Here is a 27,690-nt window from a genome sequence, read left to right as displayed (position 1 = left end):
TATTTAATCACTACATTGTGAACTAATGGTACTTTCGAGGTTCCACCTTGTGAATTGTGATCAGATTGGGGCATAACAGAGATTCACTGAAGTTGAAATGATTCAGTGAAGTTGAGACCGGGCGGCGGGGGGGGGGGAGGGATTGTTATCTTTAGCGTTAGAAAAAGACAGATGAAGAGGCCATGGTAGCATGCTTTAAATACCTGAAAGATGTCACATCACAGAAGTTCAAGATCTTCCTCATTTTGTGAAGGATGTAGAATATTGGATTCAAGCTATAGAAAGGCAGATTAGCTTCAACTATAGAAGGCAGATTAACCCACTGCCAAACTGGAGAGCTGTTTGGCAGTGGGTTGACAGTCATTGGTCTGGACCCCTCAAAAATTACATAGTTATTTAAGCAGATTGTGTGTGTGTGTGCAAAAAAGTGGTACAATTTGTTCTATTAAGCCAACTATGTAGGATAAAAGATTGAGCAATGGCTAAGAAATTCTCATTTTTAAAATTTATTTAGTCATCGTGAAACATTATATTTGTCCTTTTAGAGTTGTAACATAATTTTTGGGGCTAGAAAAAGAGCTGCCTTCATTATCAGAAACTGAGTAGCAAAATCCTATTTTGAACTTGGAACAAAACAACCCAGTGTACAATTTTTATTGGGATAGCTCAGGCAAGATTTTGCACCTGGTGACTATCTAAAAATTATCTGATAGATTGCTTTATTATTTACTATCAAATTTATAAATTATATATTTTTATCATAGTGATTATAAAACATGAAGGCAGCCTACAACTAAACTCTTTATCCAACAATTTTAATCTGACGTTCAGTGTCAGCATCAGCAAGATAATGTTAGTAATTATTTCACTTATATCTTTATTTATTTATTTAGCTGCTCATCTAATATATGGGACTCTGAATAGCATACAGAGTTAAACAATACCAAAATCCCCAAAAAAGTAACATCAAAAGCATTAAAAACAAATCATTAAGAATCATTTTAAAACATAATTTACAGGAAAGCACATTCAATTTCACTAGCAATGCAACCAATCAGTAGCCTTTATACCCATGTTACCGAATTCTCAGCCTAGGTGGCAAAGCCATCTTTTCAAGACTTTCCAGATATTTTGTTTCAGTGGAGTGGCTATGTGGCTGTAGTGCAAAGAACATCTTCTAGAGCTCACTTTATAAGATGAATCTATTCAATTTCCTTCCTCCTTTTCCACATTGCCTCCCTTATTTAGTTTATTTGGGAGCTATTAGTTCATGCAGAGGGATAAGCATATGGTATTGATAGCATTGCTTCTGTAACCGCATGAAATAAATGTGGAATTTTATAATGCTAAAGCTTCATTCTTTTTTGCTTACTCTGAAAGATGTATCAAGTCTGATGGTCTCAAACAGTTTACTATGATGAAGATTATCTATTATTTGTTAGTCCTTTACTGGAAATTCTTGAACTTTAGCTAGACATTGTATTTGTAAAAATGTAAAAAGCATTTTACTTGAGATTTTTATTTTGCCACAATTGATTTTAGTCCTTTTTTAAAATGTCTGGGGACATAACTTATTTTTAACAAAAGAATGTAGTGTCATTGATGTATGTTGATACTTCAAGAAAACAGTTTGGGTTTTTTTTTCCTTCTGTATGTATGGAAAAGGAATAAGACCATAATTGACAGCTTATAGTGTACTTTAATGAAAGTCTTTTTAAAACCTTCAAATTTTTAGCTGTGTAAACGTATCATTTAAGAGGTAGTTAAATAATAGGAAGGCCTTTCTGTGAACTGAAATGACATCATTACAGCCCTTATATTAAGGGCTCTTCTGATACTGAATTTTCCCCACAGTCATTTTTATGAGAGGAGTCGATTTTCATTGGCCAGTCAATCTGAATTACCCTAGCCCTATGCTAAGGTTTTGTTACCATTTGCTTATTCAAATCAATGGCAGGTCCCAAATATAATTTAAGAAGAATTTGTCCTTTCATTTTTAGATTTTATGGAAGCCACTGCAGCTGAATTGTTGTTTAGCAATGAAATGCTTGAGGGCATCTGAACTTCAGATCTTCAGCGTCTTTTTGATTGAGCCAAAGTTTTTTGGCCAAGACCATAATTTCCATTGTGAAAAGGATCTCCTCCAGCACAGAGGTTTAAGCATTCAATAAGAGCTGGACAGACCTACTCCTACTCCCCACTTGACCCACTTACTGGGAATTTGGGGTCAGTCACTCACTCTCTTGCCCCAACTTTATTGTTGTGAGTATAAAAGGGAGAAACTAAGGTTACTTTTACCTTTGAATGAGTTATAAAAACAATTTAGCCAAGGAGAAAAAAGTAGATGAAAGTGGAACATAAAAAATGCATTCTACAATACATTCTGCATTAGCCACAAGTTCATTTGAAACAAGTATTTTATAAGGGAGAATTTTTATTCAGAATATATTGCTTTTAGGCCCCGGTCAGAGTCAACCCTGGCCTAAGTAATGATAGAGATAAAATTACTTGTACAATATTAAAGCTAGAAGCAGTGAAGATACCATTCATCGTATCAGAGAAATATATTAGTAAACTAAATAATAATTTGTATGAAATATGGTTGTAAATCTACATCCTATCTAATGCATTGCTTTGCAGAGTGGGATGGACAGTATATTAATTAATTTAAGTTATAGCTATATATTTATTGTCCTCATATGACAATAATAATAACTTAACATTTGTTCATTCCCCCCATTTCTTTTTTATGTTTTTTATCACACAATATAATATATAAATGAAATGATATTAATGATTGAATGATAATGTACCTCCCATGTCTGAGGTACTAACTCTGCAGTAACAAGATAATGTTTACATTCCCTTTATTGCTGAGGACTTTACTGTGTTTTTAGATTTAGCACACAATTGCATGGTAGCGATGCAAGGGAAAAAATCTGTATGGGATATGATAGCCTTTTTGTTCAGAGAGATCTTGGGTGAAAGATTTTCCCAGGCCCTTAAGTTGAACATTCATTAGCATTTTCACAATGGATTGCTAATTATTCATGGTGTTATTGCTTAGTAATTATTCCCCACCCTCCCACCGTTTCACATGCATTTAGCTAGGGTATAGCAGAAAGTATTATTGGATCATTTATTCCTGCTTCGGACTATGTCTCAACTTTCAATAAAAACATGTTTTATGGTTTTAATTTTATTGATTTACCTTAATTATAGATCGTATTTGATAACTGAAATATTTTTTATGAAATGCAATGCTTTCTCTATGCATAAGTGTGCAAAATAGAGTAAATTGCACAATGAAGCGAAATTGCATCACTAAAGAAATAACTGTCTACTGAGATGCTTCAAGTATGAAGGACTAGTGGTTCAAAACGTAGGTTGAAAATGGGATGGATAGAAAGAAAATAAGTAATGTTGTATTGTTTGGTTTAGATTTTTCTCTACTGTCTTATGTGCTGAATTTTATTATAAAAAAGATACTAAATAACTTGTGTTTTTTTCTCTCTTCAGTCATCTCAACTAGAACTCCACCTCCACCTTCACCATTGCCATTTCCACCACAAGCTATTCTTCCTCCTGCCCCATCTAGCTATTTCTCTCACCCAACTATCCGATATCCTCCTCACCTGAATCCTCAGGATACTTTGAAGAATTATTCTTACGACCCGTCCAGTCCACAAACCAGCCAGGTACTGTAACAGCCAATAATATGGTCTTGGGATAAATAGTCATGGGATCAATTTTCCTATAACATGTTTCAGATTGGATGCTTGCATTTGTTTTGCCCAAACCCTTAGTGCTTTTTGGATCATTAGCTGATTTTGGAATGATATATAGATGTGCACGCATAGCTCTTTTGGGGAATTTCTAAAGACTACATAGGATCAGACCAAGCTAGGATTTCTTTTTCGGATCTGGGAACTGAATCTTTGCTTTGTGTATTGTATGAAGGAGCTGGTTGAACATGTACCCTTTCCTACTTTTTTGTCTAAAGTCTGCTAGATCTTCCTTTGTATTTAACTTATAGCCATTTATGGCAGTTACTGTGCATAAAATAAGTCTGAAGTGCTTGATTCAGGGAGAAGTCAAGAATGTGCTAATGTAAACACACACAAAAATGCAAGCCTATTTATAGTTTGCTATTTACATAAAGTCTTTTGAATTGCATACTGCTTTTCAGTATTCTGAGTATATTTGGCAAGTGTTTGAAGTGGTGGAGAAAGGTAGCAGTGAACTGTATAAAAAATGAAGATGAAGTGGTTAGTTTGATAAGAACAATTGCACATGGTTATGTGTCAGTTCAGACATGTTTTTAGCACAGCAATGGTGCATTTTTTAAACCAGAGGAGTGATTTACAAAAGGCTTGGTTACAACTGCCTTCTTATAATAATGTTCACATGTTGCATATATGAACTGTATAATATCTGAAGTATAATGTACACTTTATTGCAGAGTTTGATTCCAATTATTTTTGTCTTATGTAGAATTTTCTGAAAAAAATCATTTTTGTGTTGCTTTCATTTCAAGATTTTGATTGATACTGACAGTTTAGTTTCTAAGCTGCTTCTCAACTTTGCATTTTTAGAATTAAAGTACAAACACAGCAAAAAACTATGTCTATAAAAGAATAACAGAAGGATAACCAAAATTTACAAGCAATAATATAAACAACATTTAAAAATCAGTCAGGCAACATCTATCCTTCAGAAAGGAGATCCAGAAAATTGGAGCTAGCAGAAATTCAGAAAATTGAGAAAGCAAGACTTGATATCTATCACAACTCCTTCCATAGAAGCATTCTATCAAACATTTTGAATCCACATTATTTAGGGCTTTACAAATTTAAGACCAGCACTTTTAAATTTGGTTTGGAAACAATGTAATACTCATAGAATTCTTACAAAATTAATAATATGTGCTTTATGTACAATCCTAGTTAGCAATATTTTGATTTAATGTATTTTACGTAGCTCCACATTCAACATGATTTAATAGTCCTGTTTAGAAGTTGGCAAATCATGTCCTGTAACAACTGTGATGGACTTGACCATAATGGAGTATGTCCACCACAATTTTAATTCATGATGGTGGTAAAGCAGCTCATGTGGCTATCTCAATTTTATGACCTTTTTTGTGATTATTGTTAAGCAAATGACCTTAAGAAGTAAGTGCCATTTTTGTAGTAAATGCTGTGAGTGTGGGATGCTACAAACGGCCATAAATGTGGCCCAGTTGCTGTGTGCCTGGTCATAGGATTGGGGGGGGGGGGACTGTTGAAGCTTGGAATAATCACTAAGTTGCCGACTGTAAGTCAAAGTCTGCCTGAAATACTATAGCAAATTCCTATCTGGTTCTGAATGTGGTAATCAGAGTTGTTGATACGTTTTCATGTGATTCTAGACCAATGTTATATCCAAAACAACTTCATAGTTGTTATCTTCTACTTTCAATAAAAATATTTTTTTTCTAAGATAGATGATCCACCCTTTCCTATATCCTTGATTCTAAAAATAGGTGTATTGCTTACTTATATAGAGCTGGAATTTAGTCACTATGTACAATTTGAAGGTTGATCTGATGAGAACTAAAAACTGATACTATATCAGTAATGATGGATAGCTTTGAAAAAATATTTATTTTTTTTAATGAAAATAGAAGAATTTTAAAGATACATTTGTCCCCTAAAGCAAAAATAATCATGGTTGAAGAATAGTCTCCCAGCACCACCTTCTGGAACACACATATGATAAAAGAACATAGTACCCTATTAATTCTGATTTAGATTTTCTGGCAGCTATATATGACAAATATTTGCTTCTTCAAAAAGTTATCATCAAGTATAAATTTTTACATTTATTTTTTTCAAAATAAAAATAAACCACATTCTAAGCCCAAAATATCTCAGACCATGATGGGATATTCTCAAATAAATAAGAACTGCATTGCAACTTTTATCACATAAATAATTTTTCTTAGATGACTTATGTTCATTATTAATATTAAATATCAAATGTAATACATAAGTAGTACTAAATCCCAATATAGTAAATGTATCTTAGAGTCTAAGATACAAAATGCTGTCGGAATCTTACTGTTATTACTATTATTTCTTCTGCTAAAGTGGTTAATGGGTCATAGGAATTCATTTCAGTTTGTATAACACTTCCATTAATTATAAAGTCTAACTAAAATAGAATTAGAAGTCCTAAATAAAATCTGTCTTCTATTGTACATTTACTTAAGAAATGCATACATTTCATATTAAGAAATATTTTTTAAATTTGGTACCGTTATCAAATTTGTAAGATTAAGAGCTTTAAAAAAATCAGTATTAGCTTTTTACCTTTTGCTTCCTTGCTAATTGCATCTTTAATATTGCAAAACATAATTAGGAAAGGATAATTCCCGGATATTACTGTGATTTGAGAAGACATTTCTCCCATTAAATAATTATGTGTTCATAATTTTGTTAGTATTTCATTTAATTTATAGAATGGTAGAATCTGGACTTATTAAGTTAAAGTATGGAGTTTAAATTCTTCTTTGCAATTTCTGTAATTCACACATCTTTGTCTGATCCTACCTGCATCTTCATATGAAAGTTTCTAGAGATCAAATTTGGCAGGAATCTTTTCTTCGATTTGAAATGCATGCTCAAAGAATGCTGCTCCCATTGTTGATTAGATAATGCAAGAATCTAGGCATTTTGGTATTTTGTTCTTTGATGGCCTTTTTTCTCTTCTACTGCTGTTCGGATTTTTTTCGTTTTGCTCTAATACAGCATTTTCTTTTTTCTATAGCACAGTGAATATTGTGCAAATTTTACCTGCTACTCTTGTATACGTCACCTGATTTTTCAGTTGTTGCATAGAAAATATTTTTGAAACTGTAATAATAGCCTGTTGGAAGAAAATTAAACTCTCCTGAATTAAGTATTTAATTATTAAAAACAAGGCATACTTATTTATTAAATCAAATAGCTCTTACTGACCACGAGCTGAGCCTATCAAGATGTTTGGAGGAGTTACTGAAATTGTTCAGCAATTCCTTTTGGTTAGAGCAATTTCCTACGTTAAGGACAAGTTCTGTTTCTAACGCTGTCCTCAAACCAAATTTGCATTTAAACCAGAACAAGTTATTTAATTAAATGTCATCTTATTATGAACTGCTGAAAATAGGGCAGACTGTGTGCAGATCCCAGGCAGAAGTGGGAGTTGTGTACATGCAAGCAGGCAGGTATGGAAAGCACGAGCCAAGGAGGGAGCGGGACTTGGAAACACAATGAAGAAGAGTAAATGATCCTACACTATTCAGCCATAGCTTCTTCTCCTCCAGTGAACCTGCCTTTCTTTCTTGAATTAGATTTCATTGTGGTTGGTTGTCCACCATTTTGAGTACCTCAAGAAGTCCATTTGTACGTGGGGTTGTTCGTAATCCAGAGGTTCATAACCTAGAGACTTCTTGTATTCAACTAATGTTTGTACTCAAACCAGTAGTTTCTATATGAAAAAAAATCTGTAGTTGCTTAGAGACCCAATGAGTCCTAATATTGTGAAAACAGTTGCCCTCTCCTTTAGATTTTAGGACTTCGGGGGAATTATATAAATATACACAACTACACTTAGCTGTATTGTAGAATTAGGCTAGAATTACATTCTACAAGATTGACAACAATGTAAATACATTGGTATACAGCAATGCCAAGATTTTTATCCAGTAGATTGTAGTACAAAAATTCCTTTTTCAAAGTATCAAGCAAGTATAGTGAATGACTCTACCAATTGCAGTTTGAGCCAAACCAATATGCATTCCATTTAAACCCATGTGATTACAATAATTTCCAAAATTCCATCTGTACAAATGCCATGTCATACTCCATTATGCTTTTCTCACCCCACAGCATATTCATTCAATGTTGTTTTCAAGTAACTGTTGTGATATTATTATTCATAATGTAAAAAAAAATCTTAGCATGGCATCTTTATTTAAACTCCCTCAACCATTCAACCATTGTGCAATGTTAGATATTTACATTAAGATCAGTTAAAGTTAAAGCTCCTATAGTAGTTTTGAAACTAATTTCTTTTTGTCTTTTTGTTTGATTTTTAAGATTGTCGTAATATTCTCTAAGCAGTATTCATTATAGAACCCGCAGGGATTTAGCTATAGTTTTGCAATGTAATTGCATTTAATTACATGTGACCAAATATGCAGGAAACCAAGGCTGCTTCTGCTAAACCAAAGAATTATTTTGCTTTGGGATGATTAGTTTTGATGTATGAAATCTGTATGGGCTGGTATTGATAAATTATTGTATTGATGCTTTACCAAGGTTAATGACTCAGTGTTAATGATGTCCTGTAAGGCAAGTTAGTTATTATCCTTACAGAGTCCAGAGTACAGAAATTATCCTTGAGAATTGATATGGTGAGATTTATAGTAGAGGCTTCCTGTCATTTGGTTCCATTGTCCCTCCCTCCACTCCCCCCCCCAGCCCCACCAGCATTATTACTTAAACTTTTGTAGTTGATAATGCTAAAATTATTCTGGTAATTGATGTAACAAGACAGTTATGACAGCAGTTCATCTTTGTAGCTCTTTGTTTGTGTTATGTATATTATTTTGCAATGCTGAAGCACTTTTTAGTATTTTATGGCAAATGTTAATGTTTAGGACAAGTAGCTGTTGTAGATATATTGAAATTGTATGCTAGAGAGAATAACGTTTGATCTTTAGAGAGAATTTGTTTCTTGAATAGAAATTGGTTAGAATGGAAAACTTTTTGGAAAAGCTAGGTAGCAAATAACTAGGTAGCAAGCCTCCCTGAAGCCTCCTGAGATCAAAAAAAGGCATGGGGGGGCGCCCCCCCCCTGCATGCTATGCTTTTTACAGATGTTATGTTGGCCTTGCATGCAGCTTTATTCCTCTCTAGCATTCATCTCCATTGTTCAGTGATGCATTTTCTGCCTCTAGGAATTACTTCTATCTGCTCCTGTTGAGGCACTTCCTGTTCCTGTTGGGTGTATATAGTTATATTCTTGATGGCTTGTATAGTGTTTTGCAGAGACCTGAAAATCAGCTGGGCGGGAGGCCTGTGCACATGTTTGATGGAGCTCAGCTGGACAATGGTTCGTGTGCCGGCAGAGAGTCCTCCGCATGCCACCTGTGGCACACATGCCATAGATGATGTCCATGGATAGGGTCTTCCTTTATGCATATTGAAATAGATGTTGGCACCAATGTTCAATTTCTCTTTTGCATAATTTCATTTACTATTTCTATAATTCCAGGTTCTCTGACTTTTCAATTTTTGCATTCCCCATTACTTTTACTATGTCCTTAGTGTTACACTAAGCATCTCTTTCTAATTGCCCATAGAATTCCTTAGTATCTTCCACCATTGGTATGATCCATGAATTTAAGCATTTATTCATCACTGGTGCATAAACATATCACTGGATACCCACTATTTGCAATAGATGTCACTCTGCCATTTAAAAAAAGTTATAATTAAGAACAGTCCCAAGCAATGCCTTTTTTGAATATATAAATGAAATGATAGGTAGGTAGGTAGATAGATAGAGTAGACAGACAGAAAGACAGACAGATAACATGAAACCATATTCTCTAATAAAGATGAAATTTATTCACACATTATTCAAGCCCATATGTAATATCTTTGAGATATCCTGGAGAATTTGTGAAATGAAGGTAACAGGAAGCAAATGTTGCGCCACCTCAAAAAAAGTAGAAATAGGAGGATCTATAAAACTATAGATGAGTCAACCAGACATCAATGACAGAGAAAATTTTAGAACAGACATTAAAGCAATTGATCTGTAAGCACCTTGAAAAACCTGTGGTAATTATCAACATGTTACTATTGTTTTTGTTAAGAACAAATCTTTCCAGATACAATTTTGACTGAGTAATTTCCTTAACCGAGTATGAAAATGTTGTATGCATAATGTATATTGATGTGAACAAATTGTTTGACAAAGTATCCTATCATATGCTGATTGCTAACTGAATGTGGAATGGATGTCATGAAATTAAGATACATAGTTTGGCCTAACCGCTCCCCCCTCCCTCCCTCCCTCCCTCTCTCTCTCTCTCTCTCTCTCTCACACACACACACACACACACACACACAAAGATGAAAGTGGAAACTGTTCTTATTAAATTTGCTGACAAAACCATATTGAGGGGAATAGTTAATAATAGAACTGAAATTAAATTAAAAATGACTACAATATTAAAGAGTTTGATTCAGAGTAATAGAAGTTGAAAGTTCTTCATTTAGAAAACAGAACTTAAATGCAAAGGTAGAGGTTGGGGACTACTTGACTGATACGTAGTAGTTTTTGCCTGCAAACTTAATGTATGTGACTCCCCCCTCCCCCCCCAAAAAAGCAATGTTAGGTTGCATCAGGAGAAATATATTTCCCAATAATAGGAAATAACTATTTCATTATAATTTGCTTTGGTAAGATCTTATGTTGAATTCTGAGTCTACTTTGGAAAACATTTTTAATAGAAATTCAGAAAATAAATACTTATTGTATTTAAGAAAATAAATACATACTTCAGATTTAAAAAACGTTTTAGTAAAGGGCAATTAGAACGATTGGAAACAAGTTCTCTGAATAGATATTGAAGGTGCTGAAGATCAGATAAGATGACATGAAAAATATGATGCCATTTTCCTTAAAGGTTGTATCACATAGACAAGAAAGTAAAGAACCTTGTAAGATAGATTATGACTGAATGTTAGAACTTTCATACCTTGGACTTAGAATTGGGCTGTTCTGGTTCTGATTCTGTTCAATCATTGCTGCTCCATTCTTTCATGATCTGTGCTGTAACCATAAATATCTGCTTTAAAGTAGGCCATTCCAGTCAACTCGAATGTATTTATTTTTGAAACATTCAATTTAGTATGGTTGGTGTATTTTTATTATGCATTAGAATCTATTCTGAAAACATGAGCATTAGACACATGCAGAATATATTTGCTAATGGGTGTAGGGATGTGCAAATCCTTCAAGAAATGCTTGACAAGATGTAGGAATACCGTGGGATCGAGGCATTATTATATTGTACAATTTTATTAAATAAGTACATCTGTTTGAATCACTAAACCAGTCATATCTTTTAAAGTAGCTGCTTTGTGACATCACTTGGTGTGATACCAAGTGTCTGGGTATGCACATCCATGCAGAGATTGACAGAAACAGCTTGTAAAGCAGTCACACAAGACTGGAAAAAGATGTGGTAGCGTTAAAATGTTAATCAAGTTTACTTCTTAACTAGATTTTTGCAATATTTCAAGTTCAATGTTCCATTTTTTTTGAAAATTATACAGTTTAATAAAACTGGCTGCCTGTTGGCCAATGCCTGTTTTTGCTGTTTGTGGAATTATATGAAGGGGGGGGGGAAACATAGTGCAAGTCTGCTATAGAACATCAGGCATTTGTCACCTATAATCCAGGAATGAATTCTGACACCTCTTCTTTTAAAATATTATAATATTAGCTCACAGGCTTAAGCCGTGATGAAACCCAGATTTCAATCCTCCATGTTAAGCAGTAGTTCTGCTCCATTCCACACATGCTGAAGCTATCCTCCGAAGCAGTCTTTGTGTTATACTTTCTGAAAATAATTCTACATTACCATGCCTGAAGATTAATAGCTCTAACACAGGGTTGCCAAACTTGTGACCCCTGGGCCGGGTGCATCACGCTGGCCATGGCCATGCCTGGTTTAGCAAAGGGGGGAAAGTACTGATATGTCACATGACGCAATGATGATACGAGTTTGACGCCCCTGCTCTAACATAAACCAAATTGATGTCTTAAGAAATTTGGACATAAAATTCCAAGCGTTTGATACCTCGGCCCATCAGTAATGGGAGGTCAAAACTAGGCCTCAAAATTTGCAAATGCAGTTTTATAGTCTGCCAATCACCATGACAATGGCTATTTTCAGGACAAAGCATCAGTCACTTGCTTTATATATAACACACAGATTTGTTTCATGACTTAACCTGAATCAAGGGTGGGAGGAAAATAAATCTGCTGGAAAGTGTCCCACTATGTACTGAATCCTTGCTAAATCTAGAATCTGGCCTAAATGCAGCAGTGACAACCTGCATGGGACTTTGCCACTTGAAATACTAGTTCAAATTGTTTTAGGTAATGCTTTAATCTCCCTACCTTGGAGCAATTTTAGAAGCTTGGGGAAATAGTGGCAGCCTCACACAGTTACAGTGCAATGAGCTTTTAGGCCATTACCAAAAACAAAAGGTTTTTGATGGTACTATTCAGAACAATCTAAGTAATGCCGTAGTGACAAATGCCACAGGCCTGTTGGGAGGCTGTTTTTCCACACTAAGCAATTTAGCAAAAATTCTTTGCTAATCTCTTAGGAGAACATTTATTGGGACCCATTTTCATGTTTTGCTATCCTCATTTGTAAAAAAGTAGATTTAATAACATTCCTGCTTGAAAGAGACTCCACCCCTTTTGCAGGAGTCTTTTTAACATGATTTTGTGTTCACTTACACAGCATGACAGCGTCATCCAACAACATTTTTCCTCACCCTCTATCCCCTTCACACTATCACTAACTACTCTTTGCTGAGTTGTATCTCTGGATATTTGTAGAGGGGTTGTGAAATTTATTTCAGTTGCTATTGCTACTAGATGCTCAATTGTCCAGCCCTTTTGAGTTCTTCATTTAAACAGTCTTAGTATTTATGACCAGCTTTATTTAATCATCAATACATGAAAGTAAAAACATTATTTTAAAAAACGTATGGATATATTTATGTTGTTTAAAAATTAGAAACAATTCAGGGAAAATTCTGGGAAGAATATTTTAGGATGGAACAATATAAGATGCTGTATAAGAGAAACCTAAATGTCTTTTTGTCCACCTTACCAGGTACACCAGCCAGAAAAACATGGCTGGATAAGCTAATTCCTCTTTATTATAAAACTACATGAACAGAATCTTGCAAGTCTGAAAGTATAATTCTCCCACTATCATCTTTATAGCTTAATAATTCAGGGATGGTATATCTAGAACCTCTTGCTCTTCCCACTATGCAGCTGCAACATACTTCCTCTTAACTGACTATTCCCAAGGCAGTATATCTTACAAGATCATTCCCATATACCATTACATTTTTGGATTCTATTCTTTTAAAGGCTGGTAAAATATACTATACAGTCACATGCCATACATCATACTTGAATACTGTAAATATTATGAAAAGACCTTGTTCATGACTCTTTTAACATCCGGTAACATTAAAAAGTATTATAAATTTTATTTAAAGTGATACTTCACCCTACAGTTACGAATTTAAATTTCATCAATATCTGTGGGTATTAAACATACTTTGCATTATCTCTGGTTTTGCCAGTAATTACTTATATTTTTTATACTCATACATGGATTCACATATTAAAGGGAGCATTGTATAATTAAAATTTAAATATCAAAAGATAATTGAACCAGGAAAATTCTGTAGTTGGGTTATAATACCCATAAAATTGTCAGTGTCAGAGACAGTGTCAAACATCCCTTGATAATTAATTTCAACTAATGCAGTGTTCATTCATTGAACTAATCTATTAAACAATTAAATAATACTGATAATTTTATCAGTATTTTAGCACTGTTGTACATTGTACTTTACAGTGGTGTTATGCAATATCTCATATTTCTAGTTTATTACACAGACAAACTAAGTAAAATAAATATACATTAGTATGATATCTGTAATTGTTATGTTTTATACATATCAGCCTGTATACAGATCATATACTGTTGTCAGCTTGGTTCTGCTGCTGATTTTATGTAAATAAGTAATGCACTAGCTTTCTCAACTATGATAGAAATTGATGTTCTAGGCACCTTAGATGTTTGATCCATTGTCATGATGTAAATAATTTTTTATTATTTTAAAATTAAATGTGTGCTTTGTAGTTATAGACTTTAAACTAATTTGCAGCATTGGCATGTGTATTTACATGCATCTCATCTAAAAAAAACTACATTTGACAGGTAAGGGAATTAAAAACAGAATAAAATAAAGCAAAGAATGCATAAAGCTAGCAAACATAGAGTATACCCCACACACACATCTCCCCCCCTCCCCACAAAACGGGACTTAACTGTTGTTAACATTCACCTCCAATACCACTTCATTGAGTTTTGTTAGTTATAGGTTTACTCTGTTTTACTTCTTGGGTCCTACAATGTGTAAAGTTATAATAGATCATAATACTGTAAATTATTGTAGATTTTATGGCTGCAGATATTTTGGAGTGGTTGCAATCTTAGAATTAATCAAAATAAACATTTAACTAATATATTTCATGATATATCACATTTGTACTCAGCACTCAGCAACATCTATACTCAAGCTCCCAGAAAGTAATTTTTCATTTGTTCAAAGATGACTACTATAACATGATACTTCAAAATAGCTGAATCATACATCTGCAGTACAACGTGTGTACATTATTAATAATCTCTCTGAATCTCGATTGGTGACTACCGTACATATATGTGGTTATTTAATTATACCTTTCATTTATCATTTCATAGTTAAACAAATATTTATGTTTAATTTTATTACACAGTTGCTTATATCTACTTCATGTGTCATGCACAGACAATGGTATAGGTTTTTAGAAGCATTTTATCTGTAGTTTGATGTGAATACAAATGGATTTGCCAAGGCATTCTTTAAAGAACAATCTATATTTTAGGCATCCTTTTAAAGTAAATAGTTGAAGCAATAAACATAAAATGCTTGATTCTATTATACACCAATCTTTCCTAGTAATCAAATTGTTACTACAATTAATTTAGTGCAATTGACTATTCTTTAATTATATGGTTACTTACCATGTTATTCCTCCTGCTGAAGTAATAGACAGTTTCCAATGTTTATGTAGGGGCATCTGCATTTGTAATAGGCAGTACTTGTGCAATAATTAAACTCTCAGGCTGTAATGTTAATATCAAATCCAAAGTGGGATTCTGGTAGGTGTCCTGGACCACTTATTAGAAATTCTTTTTTATTCCTTATTCCCACTGAATAACAATAATGTGAAAAAATAAGTTACACTCCATTGATTTTTTAAAAACTTTTTCAGCATATTCCAACATGCAGATTTTGTTCTTTAGTCCAAAAACATTCTTATATTAAAAAGCACATGACAAAACAAATATCATTCCACTTTTTACATTTTGTGGTCTATTGTGGTGGTATTAGCATATGGTGGTGTTAGGACATGTTTGCATGCTTCCCAGGGTGTGCCACAGGAAGGCTATCTGGCTTTACACTACAAAGTAAGACAAGTGTCTCTTCCTGCAGAATCATCTAAGGCCCCTGCCCTTCACAAGAGCCCCCTTGTAAGCGGGTGTCACAACTGGCAAGGTTCCAAAACAACAGGAATCTGACTTACTGCACGGAGTACCTATTTATCTAATTACTCAGAACATTATTTTGAACTGTTAGGTGAACAGAAACTGAGGCAAGTGACAGGAATTCACACCCGCCACACAATGCCAGGACTCAGATCACTGGAACAGATCTCATCTCCAGTATCGTTAAGCCACTGAGGCACCATACCTCAGTGTAATTTTAATAAACAAAATGTAGAAAAAGTAGATATGCACTTAATTTCTAGGGAAAATACCTAAAATAAGAATCAGATGAGCTAGATCAGATGTATGAGATTAGGTCTTCATTAGGGAGGATTTGGAAGGAACCTGCCTTATTTAAATCTCAAACATTTAGTTTAATTTTTGTTATTATTAAAGTGTGCAATATCACCAGATTGAAAGAGTCCTCTGAGGGTTTGAGAAAGGAGGTTAGTGATGCCTATGGGAAGAGATTTAAAGTGATCTCCAAACAATTGGACATCAATCATTCCACTGGCCATCTACAGTACAATCATCTAAAGATTTCAAATTTGCCCTAACTATCTCAGCAAATTTAGTCTGAGAGTAGAACACAAGATGTGAAAGTAGTCTCTAAAAACCCCAACATATGACCCACAGGTGGTGGTTGCCAAGATTGATGTCCCAAGTGCATGAGTATACTGTTCTTCTACTGCACAAATTAGATCTACATGGAAGGCATCCCAGGAAAAGAATGTTGTTGTCCAGAAAGAACTTCAGGGCAAGACTAAAGTTTCCTCATAAACATCTAGGCAAAGTCCAGCACATGTGCTCTGGAGAGATGAGGAAAAGATAGATTTATTTGTCAATGATACCACTAGAAATGGCTTGGCAAAAACCAGAAACAACATTTTACTAGAAGAACCTGATACCAAAGGTAAAGCATAGTGTTGGAAATGTTATAGTTCAGACTGCTTTGTTTGCATAAAGGCATTGATTCTTCATTGTATCAGAGGGTACTTGAGGATAATGTGAGACCATCAGTCAGAACATTGAAGTTCAACCAAAAGCGAACTTTTAACATGACAGTGACCCTAAATATTTCAGTAAACTTACCAAGGAATAGCTGGGGGGGAGGGAAAAAAGAGAAATACAATGTCTGCAATGGCCAAGTCAGAACCCCAATCCCATGTAGATGCTGTGGACTGAACGCTATGAATTGAAGAAACCCCTCAAACACACATACACCCTTACACAGTTGAAATTTTTATTCATGGGGTGGTGGTGGTAGAAACCTTTTCCAGCTTAAGTCAGAGACTGGTATATAGTTAGAAGAAATGTCTGCTTGAGATTGTTTCTGCCAAAGAGCCAGATATTAAAACCAAGGGATGTACTTACTTTTGACAGAAGAAAACAGTATATTTGTTAAAGTTTGGTTCAATAAATGGTTTTTATTTTTCATAGTTTTTTTGTTCAATTTTTTAAAAATATATATTGTTTGAATGAAGATAACATGTCAAAAAAACATGGTGTATGTTTCCTTTTTTTACACAATTGGTTAGAGTTTTTCAATCATCTACATAAGATCAGCAGAATCTAGTGATAACATTTGGGTTCTTTTTACTGATTTATTTATTTGATGTTGATAAACATTTAGGATCAATAACATGGCTTCACTAGTGAGTCTGTTACCTGATAAATAGGTGCTTGAGAAAATTATGTACATAAGAAAAAGTTGCACAAGCTTTAAACACACCCACATTAAGACTGCAGTTGTATTCAGAAAGAAAGATTTGTATGTCAGATTGATACTCTACAGCTATAGAATTCTGGAAGCCCTAAGATACAGAAGGCATTATGTGTGTATTTCACAAGGCATTCTTCTGGTTTTGTTTTGTAGCCTAACAGCAGTGGTCAAGTAGTAGGGAAAATGCCTGGCCATTTTACTCCAGTTTTGGCACCCTCTCCCCATCATAGTACGATGAGACCTGTGACCTTGACTATGACAGACACTAAGCCCATCACTACATCCACTGAAGGTGAGGCATCTTCACCTACAGAAACCAGTAAGTATTTTGCCTAAGGAAAATCAATGTCCATCAAAGGATCAAAATACTTTCCAATTCAGGCCAGAAAAGGCACCTTTTCCTCCTATTTGACCAAGCGGACACTCACAATTAATAATAAAACATCATGAGATGTTTTACAGTTAGTCCTCGACTTAACAACCACACTTGAGACCAAAATTTCCATTGCTAAGCAAGACAGTTGTTAAGTGAGTTGTGCCCAATTTTTGCCACTTGTTAAGTGAATCACTGCCATTGTTAAGTAAATTTCATAGTCATTAAGTGAATCTGGCTCCCTTACAATTGACTTTCTTTGTTGGAAGCCAGCTGGGAAAATTGCAAGTGTCAATCACATGACACTGGGACACTGCAATTGTAAATACATGCTGGTTGCCAAGCATTCAAATTTTGATCACGTGACCACGAGATGCTGTAACAGGTATAAGTCCAAGAACCAGTTGCAAGTCAGGTTTTTTTTAGTGCTGTTCTACCTTTGAACAGTTATTAAACAAATGATTGTAAGTTGAGGACTATCTGTATTCTACAGTTATTAAAAGTCAAATTACTTTGCAACCTTTCTGATAGAGCAACCACAGTAAAGACGATAACTAATTTGACCAACAACTGCCAATGGAAAATTAAAACACATTCCGTTTTTAAATTTAAGATAGACATTCTGAAAACCAGAAGCACAGTCAAGATTTATAGCTGCAAAACTGCTGACATCTGAAATCCAGAGAAAGGAAGAGATCCAGCTGCTTGCTCCTAAGTGAGCTTTCTTGAAAGCAGATCTTGTTCCACAACATTAGACCCAATTATCATAAGTGTTTTTATTCATTAGAATAATGAGAATCCTTTGGAATATCTATATTTGAAGAAATTTAAAAACCTCTGCCTAGCACTCATTCATTTACTGTTTTCAAAACTGTGCCCTTTATCCTATAGTCTTCAATGGAATTGCAGTTTTAGATCAATACTCTAAACTTGTTTGAATCAAATTCCAACATTACAGTAGTCATATTAAGTCTACTGGGAAAAAAAACTTTTAAAAATTGTGTTATCCATCCATATGCTGTAATGGCTTACCATATCCTATTCAATGGACAGTTTCAAGCATAATGGTCACTAGTGATATGAGGATAGTGGCACGAAATTTTCCCACTGAATAATATATACATTCATTTATTTTCTTACTCATTGCTTCCACTTGTTTTTGCCACGACTTAGAAATACATCTTACTATTTTCATAAAATGGTTCAAGTAATCCTTGCATTAACCTGTATATTAGTTGAGATGTATTTTTGTAATTAGAGAACAAACATTAATTTATTGACATTCATTTAGTAAGTACTTACAATCAGCGTTAATGTCAGATGATTTGATAGGGCATGCATAAGCATTTAAATTAAAAATATTTAAAAGAGAGATGGGAAACGTAGTCCTCCCGATGTGGCTGAAACAACTCCCAGCATCTATAGCTATTATGTCATAAGAGATGCAGGGCGTGACATCAAAGTCCATAGATTAACATCCCTTCTTGTTAAACCAGTAGGAAAAATGATACCAATCGAACTAAGTCTGAAATGTACTCATAGCAATAACACTTAGACTTATATACCACTTTACAGTGCTTTATAGCCCTCTCTAAGCGGCTTACAGAGTCAGCATATTGCTCCCAACAATCTGGGTCCTCATTTTACCAACCTCAGAAGGATGGAAGGCTGAGTCAACCTTGAGCCTGGTGAGATTTTAACTGTGAAATGCAGTCAGTCAGCTGAAGTATCCTGCAGTACTGCACTCTAGCCACTGTGCCACCATGACTGTAGATAATGAAATGGAAAGTTAAAATGAGAACAGAAAATATGTTAGCAATCCTGTGTGGAATGGGAAAGTGAAACACTTTCCATTCCAGTAAGAAAATGGTAGAGGAGTTGAATTTTTCCTCACCCAACTTCTTAAAACAGCAAAAATCCTGTATGGTTGCATGGGAGAAAGGCTGTTTTCTAGCAAAGATCCCAGATTCTTCTGCCAGCAATAGATTTTAAGCCTGTGGATTTTTTAAAAATTTAACTTTGACATACAGTGCATCCAGGTTCCTGGCAGACGTTCACTCTTGGTTGATAGTAACCACTATAACCACTGTTTGAGAGAGTTAGATTGGTTCTGCTATGATTAATCTAACATCAGTATAATGTAATTAATGAGGTAATAGTTTCAAAATGATTTATAATTTTTCATTTTTGAAACACATACTTATCAACAGCAGCAAAGAAGTTTTTAATGATCCAAAGTACCACTTCTGTCAGAAGTGAATGGGAATGTGGTTCAGATTTGATCTGGTGGTTAGAGTTTTCATTAAATCTCACCAGTGTTCCATCTCAACAGAGCACTCAGGAACCATTACTCAAATAATACGTTAAATAGTGTTAAGGACACATAGGGATTTATTTAAGTATATTTTGCTATTGTAATACGTTTCTTCTCTTGAAGACCTATAATGAGTCCTAAAATAAATACTATAGTATTTATTTTAGGACTCATTATAGGTCTTCAAGAGAAGAAACATATTACAATAGCAAAATATACTTAAATAAATTTTACTTCTGCATGAAGATTTCACTTTTTCACTAATGTGTATGTTTTTAATGTAGTAAGAAAAATGGCACAGATGACATCTAAAATTGATTATAGTTTATATTTTTTATTTTATTAGAGTTTCACTGTGTATCAAGATATACCTTTACTGAGGAATATACTCAGTTTTAATTCTATTAAAACTGTGCTTATGATAAGATCTGAGGCACAAAAAGGCAACCAACACTTATTTATCTGTAATTATATATTTTGGCTAAGTATTTACATGTCAGTGTAGATCTTCTTAAACATTTTATTTTAAAAAGTATTAAAATAATTATTTCCATTAAATTAAGAACATACACATTCCCCATTGTAGATACATCATTTATTGTAGCTCTTCAGTGGATTTTTAATAGTAATTCTTTTAAGAAACCATATATGTATTATTTTGCAAAAAGTGAGTCTGCATTTTTGAAATTAATCCACTTTTTATATACTCACCTTTCATTCTTTAATGATTTGGTTATTGCAGTCAAATCATTATAAAATTATGGATACTATGTCTCAGATTTAGGAAGTAGAGCAAAACCATCAATTTCAGTCGATAGACTATAGTTAGTCCTCAGCTTATGACGACAGTTGGGACCAGCAAGGGAGTTGTTAAGTGAGTCATGCTGGATTTTATGACCTTTTTTTGCCAATTATTGACTATTAAGCAAGTTGCTGCAGTTGTTAAGTGAATCATGCCTTCAATATGTGAATCCAACTTCTGCCCTTGACTTTGCTTGTTAGAAGCCAGCTGGGAAAATCACAAATAGTAATCACATAAACACTGGGACCTTGCTGCTATCATAAATACGTGCTGATTGCTGGGAGTCTGAATTTTAATTATGTAACCATTGGGATGTTGCAACACACTGATCATAAATCGGTTTTTAAAGTTCTGTAATTTTAAATAGTCACTAAATGAACAGTTGTAAGTTGAGGACTACTTGTAACCCTGAGCAATCAACAGTTAGTGACTTTCATTGGAAATTATTCTTGATTCAAAAAGTAACCTATTTTTCACACACATGATTCAACAGAAGAAAATGTTAGGACCCTGAACCTCCTAGGCCAGGGGTGTCAAACTGGCAGCCTGCAGGCTGGATGCATCATGCGCAGGCCACATCCAGAAAGGCAAAAAACATCACAATATGTCACATGGCATGATCAAGTTTGACATCCATGCCCTAGGCTGAATATCAGTTCTTATGTTGTCTTTTCTTCACAAGTACTTAATTTTGAATACTGAACATAATAAAATAGCTTCTACCAGTTATTTAAAATAATTAGCTCTCCCTGGAAAAACCATTAATGCCACATAAAAACAACTCTTAAATCAACATTTGCATTTTGTATATGAATAGTATTAGAAGCAATGTACGTACCTTACACTCATACATACACAAAGGTTTAAGGATTATTTTTATCTTGCTTGTGCTTCCACTGGTAGAATTCTAATATAAAGTGGTAAAAGATGAGAATCAGATTGAATTAACTTCTCTTCAATGAAACTGGAAAAAAAATTAAATGATTTTAAAACTTTATTATTGATAATGTAGTTCTATTTCCATGCAGATTCCATTGAAGTCAATAGGCAGGCTTGAATTATGAACTTAATCAGATTCATGCTTCATAATTCTAAGTCTCTCATATTTGAATAATATGAGTTAGGTTTCTGTCTTTATCAATATGTTTTGTTCTTCCTTAATCAGCCTATACAGCTTCAGGTACCTCCCAAGCCAATCGATATGTGGGACTAAGTCCAAGAGACCCTTCCTTCCTACACCAGCAACAGGTGGGCAAGTTTCACATAGGTATTAACAATGAAAAATACAAATATTTGCAAAAGGTTCCTTCTTATTTGCTATCACTGAACTTTAGAACAGAATCCCAAGGATTCAGTAGCTTTATGAAGCCTGTAATATAGGAAACCTTCTGTGTTTACCTGATAAACCTTTTATCTTCTAAAAAACAGAAAAAAATTCTGGTCAGATTCAAGGAAAATTGATTCACTATCTAGTTTTTTAGCACTTCAGTTTTAAACATTTAATTTTCTGCACTAGCATCAAGTAATTCCAAAAAAAAATGATGTAATCAGATAACATTGCAGAACGTCCTGATTTCTAGATTGTGAGGGTTAAAGGGCTTTGTTGATAGCTTGTGATGGAAGATCTTTAGCTTCTTACCCAGGTTCTAATAAAAGTTACATTTCTAGTAGGATTTTATACATTACACCTCATTAATACTGAGCATCTACTACAAATATTTTTCCCCAAACTGAAAGTATAGTTTTTGGCTAGTGATATATTAAAAAGGGACACACAGGGACACACAAGAATTTATTTATTTATTATGTGTATTTGGCCACCTATCTCACAGAAGCAATTCTGGGCAACGTACAGTACATTACATACAAGAAAATTGAATTCTAGTTGTCCAAAATTAATGTATGGTTCATGATAATGAATACAGTTTGAGTCATTGTAGTTTGGCGGGCATTTGTTCATGTGAACCTTTCTTGTGATATAGTGGGGTACTGTACTGATGAACCTGGAAATATTTTTTGTCCTCCATGCCCGAAGTATGGTATTTTGTTCTTCTTGTTCAGTTGCTAAGATGTGTCTATTTCTTTGCGACTCAATGGCCACAGCACAAAATCAGCAAAATCCATAAACTTGATAGACTAGGATAAAATACTTTGGATTTTAAATCACATCAGCCTCTCTAGTATGTTCAGCATTAAGGGATTATGAAAGTGGTTGTCTAAAACATCTGAAAGGCACTTGTCCCTATATTAAATCACACTCTATTGAAAATGCTTGGATATATAGTAAGTGTTGGTGTTTTATTTTGTTTTGTTTATTCGTGAAAGCATAAAAGAAAGTTACTAAAATATTAAATATGTATTAGCTATTTAAATCAGTTCATTTCTTATATGATACATATGTTTGGATAAAGATCACACTATATCAAGATGGTTTATTAAGAAATATAAATGAAACTGAAATAGGAATAGTTCCTAATTACATAAGTAGATACAAGACATTTAAAATTGCAAGTGATGTTTAATTAGGAGCTATAGTGTCCTGGACTTGTTTCCATCGGCAGAGCTGTAGTAATACCATTGCTTGCTATTATGGACTTTTAAAATTTATCCTGTCCTGCCTTTATTATTATTATTATTAGAAGTAGTTATGATATTCAAAATGAAGTTTGTTCCAGATATGCAATATTTTAAAAATAATAAAACCATTTAATTCTAAATTGGTTGAATATTCTTACTCTGACACTGTAGTCAGGCAGTGAGTTTTGCACAGTGATTTCCATATAACTGAAATAATATGTGGTGTGTATCAGAGGTGGGTTGCGCCTGATTCGGCCAAAGCAGTAGTGAAATTCAGGCCTGGGTCGCAGAACCTAACCCAGGCCTGCCACACCCCTGAATCAATTCCCTCACTGCTGGGCTGCCACCATTTTGGATTTTAGTGACTGCGCGTGCGTAGTTCACTGTACATTGTTCTGAGCCTGTGCACAGAACAATTTATATTCAACAGTGCATGCGCATGTCTGGTGTATGAATTGTGAACCGGTAGTAGAACCAGCAGCAACCCACCCCTGGTGTGCATCTTTATATGTGTGTGTGTGTGTGTGTGTGTGTGTGTATCTGATATACTCCTACTTTATTTGTTCAACTCAAGACAGTATTCACAATGCTCCCGTTTCCATGATAGAGGAAGGATTAGAACTCATGGTTCCCCCAAATTCTAGTTCAAAACCTTAACCATATAGAAGTATATATAAATAGTATATGTTGAAGATAAAAATATTCTATAAATCATAATTTTGAGCATGGAGCTACTTATTCCCTAAATTCATGTAAGAATAGTAAGATCCATATCAATATTTATTTAAATACAGCCCTATTAAACAGCATTAAACAATTTTGCATAGTGTAAGGATTTAAAACTCCTCTTAGTTGAATGATGTTTGTTATTAAAACAATTCCAAAACGCAGAACGAACAAACAAAACAGATTCCAGTTATGGCGTTAATAGTTTCTTACCTTTAACTGTAGGTTTATAAAAGATTGGCATGTTCAGCGTCAGAATGCTATTCAATTCTGCATGCTAAAGATACCACTGGCCTACAACAGGTTGATCCTTGCCATTAACAGAATGCGGGAATATAGGATTTGAAGTAATTCTTAGAAATTTAAGTACGGAATACCTTGAATTCCCTAAGTAGGGCTACTTGAATTAGAAGTAGTGCAGTACAGAAAATAAGTTTGTAGTGCAAATTAAAACAAAGTTTAAGTTCTAGGCCTAGTTAAAACAAAATCCTTCACTTTCCCTCTTTTTGCATGCATCTGATGCCTTAAAAATTTTAGGAAATGACAATGCAATTTAATTTTATTTATTTATTTGGAAAGACTCCCAGGGAAAAATAGTCTAAATTACTTGGATAGAGTAACAGTTATGCTTTTGTAAGATATAAATAAGATTGATTTATTATGTCTTTTCATTACTTTACAACAATTTAAAAGAGACCACTCTTCCTGTGGCAGATCCTAAATGCATTTAGGTTAAAATAGACCATGATGAATGGAAAGAAAAATCAAAAGTTACGTGAAATAAAGGCAATCAATCATTTTATATTACTTGAGAGAAAATCTAAATTAGAAAGCCAATGGTTTCAGTTCCAGAGAAGTGTTTTAAACATCTACAATTCCTTTTAATATACTCAACCTTTAGGAATAAATATTGTTATAGGTACATACACAGCTTCACAAAATTGAGGTTTGTACAGATTTATTATTTTCATTTATGAGAGGTTTAATCTAGAGTGCTATTATTTGTTGTTGTTAAAAGAAGCCATAATATAGACTAATAATGACCATAAATTTAAGCAGCTCATATTGTTTGTGATTTTTCTTATAGTCTATTTATAAATAATATAAATAACAATTTAGTAGAAATTCCAGTAAAAAAATTTATTAAAGAGAGTTGCTGGAATGTTTGGATTTCTCAAAATGATTTAAACGATTATACTGAGAACCAGCATCAGCAATACATTTTAATTTACTAACCAGGTTATTATTTAAAGAATTTAACTTAATATATTGATAATTATAAAGTCAAAAATACTATTAAAATCATAAATCCGAATATTCATTTTTCTATGGTTTTAGCTCTTACAGTTGTTAAATTCAACGTTCAGTTTAACAAATAGTGATATAAACATTGATATAGCACTTTCTAGACATTTAAATATCGATTGTTTTATACATATTCCCTACCCAGTATGAAATTGTGGTTCCCTACCCAGTATGAAATTGTGATTATGTTACATCACTTGATGATGTAACATAATCAGTGCATTATCATCCTTGGTGTAAGGATTTTTTCACTAAAGCCTACCAATATAATTAGGAGAGCTTTGGAAGGAATTCGAGATCTGATTTTGTTTTCAAGAGTAACAGAGAAATCCTTTACTTACTCTTACCAACAAGTTTCCCTATGCTCCTTTCATTCAGGAAATGAACTTAAAAAAAAAACACCTTTAGGATTTATAATAATAGTGAATATCAGATTTTTGAATCTTACAAAAAAGAAACAAATAAGAAAACAAATAAGCCAAAATAAAATAGCAGTTGAAAATTATATTGAAAATATTATCATTTTATATATTTGTTTTATCTAATCATTCCAAAATGTATACACCTTTAATATCTTTGCACTGCTTAACTTTAAATGGAATTTATTGCTACATGAAAATAGATATTCCTAGCATTATTTTCTGACATATTTTGGTCTTTCCCAGGTATTAAAATATATTATAAAATAGAGAATTACTAATAATTACTCTTTATACATATTATGTAAGATCTTGAGTATGTCTCAATATAAATTTTCTATTTTTTAATGATTAATTAGAAAAAGAATGAATTCCTGTGGTTAATTTGTTCAGGCCACATAAATGAAACAGAAGAAGTAGTTTCAAGTAAATCTGTTGTCTTAAAATTTCAAGATAATAAGCCTTCTTGCTTTAGGCAATAAGTAAAAGATCCACAATAAACAAACTTAGATTCAGGAAATGAGCTATCTGACTGCTCATATTGTGTGCCTTATCATAACTGGCAGCTTGACGTAAAATCTGATCACATGACTGTCAAAAGAAGCATGTAAATGAATAAGAGGTCATCTTTTACCTACTCTTGTTGGAAAGGAAACACATTGAAAGGAAATTTCAGTCAAACAATGAGAATATGCAAATGTTTATCGATTTCCTCAAATCCACAAAAAAAAAAACATGCTCTGTTATAACTAATTAATTTTTAAAAACACTCACTTGAAGAATTATCCAGAGAAATGTGGAAGGAAACCAATTTATTTAAATTAGGAATAATAAATGATATATTTATGTTAATCATTAATTTTGATTAGACCAAGTATTTTAAAATAGTGAGCTAGTACAAGCAAGGCCTTCACAATTTTGTTTTATAGTGCCATATCACCTTAGATGAACATTTTGCAAAATCAAAGAAGAATTGAAGGCATTCAAAAAAATGTTGTTAGTATAATGCTTGGACTTTCTCTAATAAGCAGCACCTGTTGCCCTAACAACAATTTTATAATCTGTTTCTTCGCCATAAATTTTATATTAGCATTTTAGTTTTAGAATTAGTTCAGCCATGGTTCCATTGATTGCATGCAATTGTTTAGTTGATAGTACATGGGATTTTAATCAGGATAAAAACAAAACCGATGTATTTTTAATTGGTTTCAAATTCGTATCTTTAAAGCCAAGCCAATAAGAGTAATGTAAGTTAAAATTTACATTTTGTTTCTCTGAAAGTGTAGCTGTTGGGTAGTGATAGGGAATGAAATTAAAAACACACTTAGTTGGATTCAGATTATTTCTGTAGGGTGACTTGTTTACTAATTGCCCTTTTGGCCAGCCATTAAAACATCCCATGTATGTTGGGAGGTGAAACATTGAAAAATTTTCCCCCCATATTTCACGTAACTTTGAAACGAATGAAGGAAGACTATGATTTGAAAGCTGTCCGGACATTCAGCTGGTGAGGAAAAAGCTTCCACCTTCCAGATACAATCTCGATTCACTATATATCTAAGATATATAACACTATATATCTTTCTAAGCATAATTAAATACCACATACTTGATTGTTAAGGGCTATTTTCATTTCCCTGAATCTTGTAGAAGTGTAATATACAAAGAATTGAGAAACATTTTCTAAGAATGTGGAACGGAAGGCTTTATTCCTTCTGATTGAAAATGCAAAGGATTAATGTATAAAGACAGAAATCAAAACCTGTTGGCTACTTGAGTACATAATATTTGGGATTCAAGACTGAATATTCTTAGCACTGCTTTGTATACAAAGCGGGTGGCAGTATAACTCCTGTACTATTTTGATTACTATTATCTAAAAAGTAGATAACGTAGGTATTTTCTTTAACAATACTGAGCATAATAGCTTTCATAGTATTATAATTTCTGTGGAACATTCACAGATATTTTCATGGATCTTAACAAAATGTATC

At 33.5% G+C, this 27,690-nt stretch overlaps 1 protein-coding gene across 7 annotated transcripts in view; it reads left to right on the top strand.

Annotated features, from left to right (window-relative positions):
* The window catches only part of NFIB (nuclear factor I B), a 234,868-nt gene that overhangs the window by 179,058 nt on the left and 28,120 nt on the right, over positions 1 to 27,690 (top strand). For 3 of the 7 annotated variants that reach the window (XM_081943227.1, XM_081943220.1, XM_081943222.1), the window contains exons 8-10: positions 3,520 to 3,698; positions 17,334 to 17,499; positions 21,835 to 21,917. In XM_081943227.1, coding sequence (XP_081799353.1) covers positions 3,520 to 3,698; positions 17,334 to 17,499; positions 21,835 to 21,917 — 428 coding nt within the window. The remainder of the gene's footprint in view (positions 1 to 3,519; positions 3,699 to 17,333; positions 17,500 to 21,834; positions 21,918 to 27,690) is intronic. The other 4 variants (XM_081943221.1, XM_081943223.1, XM_081943224.1 and 1 more) reach the window with 2 other exon arrangements.

The sequence above is a fragment of the Natrix helvetica genome (assembly GCF_964273705.1).
Source record: "Natrix helvetica genome assembly, chromosome: 2".
NCBI classification, from domain to species: Eukaryota; Metazoa; Chordata; class Lepidosauria; order Squamata; family Natricidae; genus Natrix; species Natrix helvetica.
This window is presented reverse-complemented; position numbering and strand designations above follow the sequence as displayed.